We start from the raw sequence: 4,894 nt of genomic DNA, 5'->3' as shown, positions 1-4,894 counted from the left end.
CCCCGCCCAACACACGTCCGTGCTGCAAAATCTCCCTAATCACTGGTTTCCCCGGGCCTCCCGCCCCGGCAGGCCCTCCGATTCCTCGGCGCCGAGGCCGGACCGGGCCTGCAGCCTCCTTCCCAGCCACCCCCGTCGCAGCGGCCCCGCAGCCCGGTCCCCTCAGCCCCGTCCCTGCCTCGGGCCCGCTCACCTGCACCTGTTTGCGGAAGTGGCGCGGCCCCGGCACTGCCGGCGGCCAGGAGCAGCAGCAGCAAAGGCGGGGGCCCCGGCATCTCGCCCACGGCGCAGCCCCGGAGACTGGCTCTCGGGTTGCCTTCCGTCCGTCCGTCCGTCAGTCGGTCCTGTCTCCCTCCGCTGCCTCAGCGGCACCCGCGCCGGCTGCTCCTGAGCACACGTCGTTTCGGCCAAACCTCAGCCCAGATCCTGGTCCGCACCCACCGCTCCAACCACAGAAACACCATCCTTCCTGCCCGCCCGCCTGCGCCGCCGCCGCCGCCTCTCAACAGAAGCAACGGCAGCAGCTCTGCGGAGCCGCGAGCCAGTGCAGCCGCGCTCCCACCGCCATGATGGGCTGCGTCATGTGACGTAAGGTGGGGGGGGCGGGACGCCGTGATAGACAGCCCACCCCGCCAATCGTCAGCTCCACACCCGCCTGGGAGGCCCCGCCCATCACCCTGGCTGAGGGAGGGTGGCCGCCGGTGCGCCCCCTGCAGACCAAGAAGTGGGTGAGCAGCAGGTGATGCCAGCAATTATTTTACAATTTTTTAAAAAGGGAAGTATAAAGAAGATAATGAAAAGCATCCAGAATGCATTCTGAATTTTTTTCTCAGTATTTCAAAACGTGTAAAAATAGGCCTGTTTTGTCTTCTGCCTTTTTTACTTGCAACAGACGTTTTAGACTCTTCTTAGGTTGACCTATCAGCCACCAAGGAGCTTTGGGCTTTTTTATTTCAATTCAACAAGAATAGAATACCTCTCCCCTCGCACCCACTAGTTCAGCTCCTGAGCTCAAGCTGTTCCTCTTGGCAAGAGTTCCCTTCCTGTCCTTTCTTGGCCACCTGGCACACTCCCTTTCCACTGTCGAGACTCACCTGAAGAATGATGTCATCTAAGAAGACCTCTCCCAACCGCAGGAGAAATGACTAGCAACTCCTAGTGCCCCTCCCTGGCCCTGGACAGACTGCTATCCCAGATGCCATATTTTATTGTCCCTGTAAGTTCCCTAAGGACAGGAACTGTGCACGTGTCCTCTGGGGGTGGATCCAGTAGGAATTCTCCAAAGCAGAATTCCTGGGTGCCCGCCTCTTCCCACCAAGTGACAAGACTCAGCCAACACGTGAGGAGAGCATCCTTCTGCAGAAAGGGTAGAGAAAAAAATACTTTCCAGGTAGAAGTGACAATGGTCAGAAGCCTGGAGGCTGGGAAAATGCTGGGCTCTTCCGGAGAATGCACCCAGAGTCCAGTTTGTGCATGAGAGGGACTGTTTTGAATCTTATCAGATGGAGCAGCACGGGGGAGCCTCCCCAATTCTCCGGACTCCTCAAATGTCCATCCCAAATGCCAGCTCTCTGTGGGGGGCTAACCCCGTGTGGACACATGGACCACGCCCAGGGGATATTTGTTGAATGATTAAGGCAAGCCAATAAACACCTAAGTAAACAAATAGCTGGAACGTGGAAGTGCTGGGTTAAAGCGTATATGGCTGTCTGCTGATCTCTATGTGGGAAAGGAAAGGAAGGCAAAGGTCTGGAAAAGAGCCACAATCACCCTGTTGTGCTTCTCCTTGGATCAGGAAGCGCCGGACTTTGAGTTTGAGAAAGCCAGGGAATGCTCACACTGTTTCCCGTGGGGAGTCACTGGATTTGTGTGCAGCAGTGCTGGCCCAACCAAAGCCCTGACTCATAATCCTTGTGGCTGTTAATCATAATTAAAGTGAGCTCCAACGACCACATGTCAGACCACAATCCCAAAGCAGGTTTCGTTATTAATCGACCAGCTGAAAAGTTTTTTTTTAAACTTTTTTCCTTTCCACTTCACAGAGCAAGGGTTAAGGTGCACATTCCTCGGGCGGTGTCTAATGGAAACCTTTAACCTAGCACCTACCTCACTGCTCACATCTTTGCCCAGTGATTCTCTTGAAGACTTCCAGTTAGAGAATTTATAAAGCAAATAAGAACCTGTTTGCTTTGTTTAGTTTCCTCTAGGAATCAGAAAACAACCTTTGGCACAATTTGGGATTAGATCCCTAAGATGAGAAGCAATATCTTTCAGTGTTTCTATAGCTGTTCTCACCTGTGCTCGGCCTTTTCCAATTTTTCTTGCATGCCAAGCCATCACTTGGATGATTCTACAGGCATTGTCTGTCCTGCCAGCAAGCTCTGGCTGAGGGCTGGATTCAAGGGATATGGATTCAGTTTAGTACTGGATAAGCATGCATCTCTGAGCACCCTAAATGTTTGCAGGGCTGAGCTGGATCAAATGGGTGCATCTGTGAGGGTCCTGTCAGTGGTATACTGGAGCCAGCTGGTACCAGCCTGTGAAAGCCAATTGTCAAATCTTCAGGAATTTTGCATGCCAGTTGTTAGACACAGCCATTGTTGAAAATTAATTTATATAAACTTGCAATTAAATAAATTATATTAAAAACAAAAGTAATAAAGAGAAGCATTTTCAGAATGGAAAGCAATGAGAAAACTAGCAAAAATTGTCAAAATCAACTTCTTCAGAACTCTAGAAATTAGCCAAAGGTTTGCAACATCACAAGGAGCATTTATTAAAGAAAAATGGCTGACCTCAGTAAAAACTGTGAGCTTTGCGGTGTTTTCACTTGCTGTAGCCACATTCTTCTCTCCCATCTCCGTGGTAGTCTTGAAAAACATCAACCTCACAACCACGGTAGCTGTGAAAATGAACAGCCTAGCTAAGCTACTGGAGGGGACAGAACAGGTTTGGAGCTCTCCCGAAAGCTGCATCCCCAGAAAACTGTCACTATTTGACCTGTCAGGCAGCTCCCTAGAAAGGCATCATTCTCAGGATTTGTCTTTATTTGACAGGATTCAGAACTCCCTTAGTGCAAACAGCACTACCCCCAGTTTGTTGAAAACAACTAGTGGCAACTGTTTAACATTGCAGCTTGCCGAGCCAGTGACACCAGATGGCTGATTGAAAATGTAAAAGAAAAATTTAGGAAATGAGATGCCAATGGGCAACTGATTTGGAATATAGTCTGACAGTTCCTCAAAATGTTAAACGTAGGGTCACCATATGACCCAACAATTCTACTCCTAGATATACACCTAATATAATTGAAGACATATGTCCACATCAAACCTCGTCCACCGACACTCATAGCAGCATTATTTATAATAGCCAAAAGGTGGAAACTATGCAGATGTCCATCAACCGATAAATGGATTAACAAAATATGGTATATCCTTGTAATGGAATATTATTCAGCAATAAAAAGGAGTGAAGTACTGATATGTGTTACAACACAGATGAACCTCAGTGAGACCAATCAACACAGATGAACCTCAGCGTTATGCTCAGTGAAAAGAGCCAGTCACGAAAGGTATATTGTATGATTCCATTTTTATGAAATGTCCAGATTAAGTAAATCCATAGAGACAGAAATTAGGTTAGTGGTTGCCTAGGGCCAAGGGAAGAAATGGGGAGTGACTGCTAATAGGTATGGGGTTTCTTTGGGGGGTGTTGGAAATATTCTAAAATTAAATAATGGTGATCATTGCACAACGTCGTGAATATACTAAAATCCATTTTAAAGGAGTGAATTTTGTGGTTTGTGAATTATATCTCAAAGTTGTTATTAAAAAGCAAAGGTTATAAATACTAAAAAGTCAATTATTTTGCTACATTTACTGTTATCTATGCTTTGAGGGTTGTTTTTTTTTTTTTTTTTTTTTTTTTTGCGGTGCGCGGGCCTCTCACTGTTGTGGCCTCTCCCGGTGCGGAGCACAGGCTCCGGACGCGCAGCCTCAGCGGCCATGGCTCACGGGCCCAGCCGCTCCGCGGCATGCGGGATCTTCCCGGACCGGGGCACGAACCCGCGTCCCCTGCATCGGCAGGCGGACTCCCAACCACTGCGCCCCCAGGGCAGCCCTTGAGGTTGTTTACATCTGTTGTAGCTATATAGTATAGCAGAAATGCTATATAATACTGTACTACAGCACAACTCTTGCCAACTCTGACTCCAGTGATATCATGTCTATAGCCTGAGTATTTACACCACGGAAATTGGCAAACATTACTAATCAAGGCTCTTTTCCTCCCAGAGAGCCCTAGTTATGCGCACTAGTGGTCTTGCCATAGGGCACCCTCCATAGGGTTTCTATGACTGCCGCTTGCTGACTTGAATCCTTTTTGTGGTTGCATTACTTTAATTCAGCTTTGAGCAAATAAAGAGACCATGCAGCTTGGAAAGCACCTCTTCCTAGTTCTCTGCCAATGAAACAAAGGCCACACACCTCATCCTCAACTCTCCTTCTAAATGCCTTTGTATGAAGTCCTCACCTTCTGTTGCCTTCTAGATCCTGTGTCTAAAGCTGACTGAGTCAAGGACAGCTCGCCAGATGTGGCGGCCTTTCAGAGCCCTGAGCCACCACCCATTTATGGAGGTGGGGCCCCAATATGGTAAAAATGAATGAATGCACAATGCTATCCCCAAGATAATTACAGGATTTATAAAAGTACCCGACAGACAGTGAGATTCAGGAATGGAATACCACTTTAAAATTACATTATGAGCATATTTTCCCCAAGCTCATCAGGGTGAATGCCTTCATCTGAAAGTGAGTTTTCCTTAACAATGACTTACAAATCATTTTCTATATTTCAGGTACTGCTCTAAGCATTTTGTGATAACTCTTTAAAC

The 4,894-nt window shown here is 47.9% G+C and overlaps 1 protein-coding gene across 2 annotated transcripts in view; it reads right to left on the bottom strand.

The window, feature by feature from the left end:
* Window positions 1-582, bottom strand: part of LMTK2 (lemur tyrosine kinase 2) — an 80,383-nt gene extending 79,801 nt beyond the window's left edge. The window contains exon 1 of one of the 2 annotated variants that reach the window (XM_024745262.1): window positions 194-582. In XM_024745262.1, the coding sequence (XP_024601030.1) occupies window positions 194-275 (82 nt within the window). In that variant the 5' untranslated portion in view covers window positions 276-582. The remainder of the gene's footprint in view (window positions 1-193) is intronic. The other variant, XM_024745263.1, reaches the window with a different exon arrangement.
* Between the last annotated feature and the right edge of the window lie 4,312 nt (window positions 583-4,894).

Source organism: Neophocaena asiaeorientalis, unplaced genomic scaffold, assembly GCF_003031525.2.
Source record: "Neophocaena asiaeorientalis asiaeorientalis breed wild unplaced genomic scaffold, Neophocaena_asiaeorientalis_V1.1 scaffold461, whole genome shotgun sequence".
NCBI lineage: Eukaryota > Metazoa > Chordata > Mammalia > Artiodactyla > Phocoenidae > Neophocaena > Neophocaena asiaeorientalis.
This window is presented reverse-complemented; position numbering and strand designations above follow the sequence as displayed.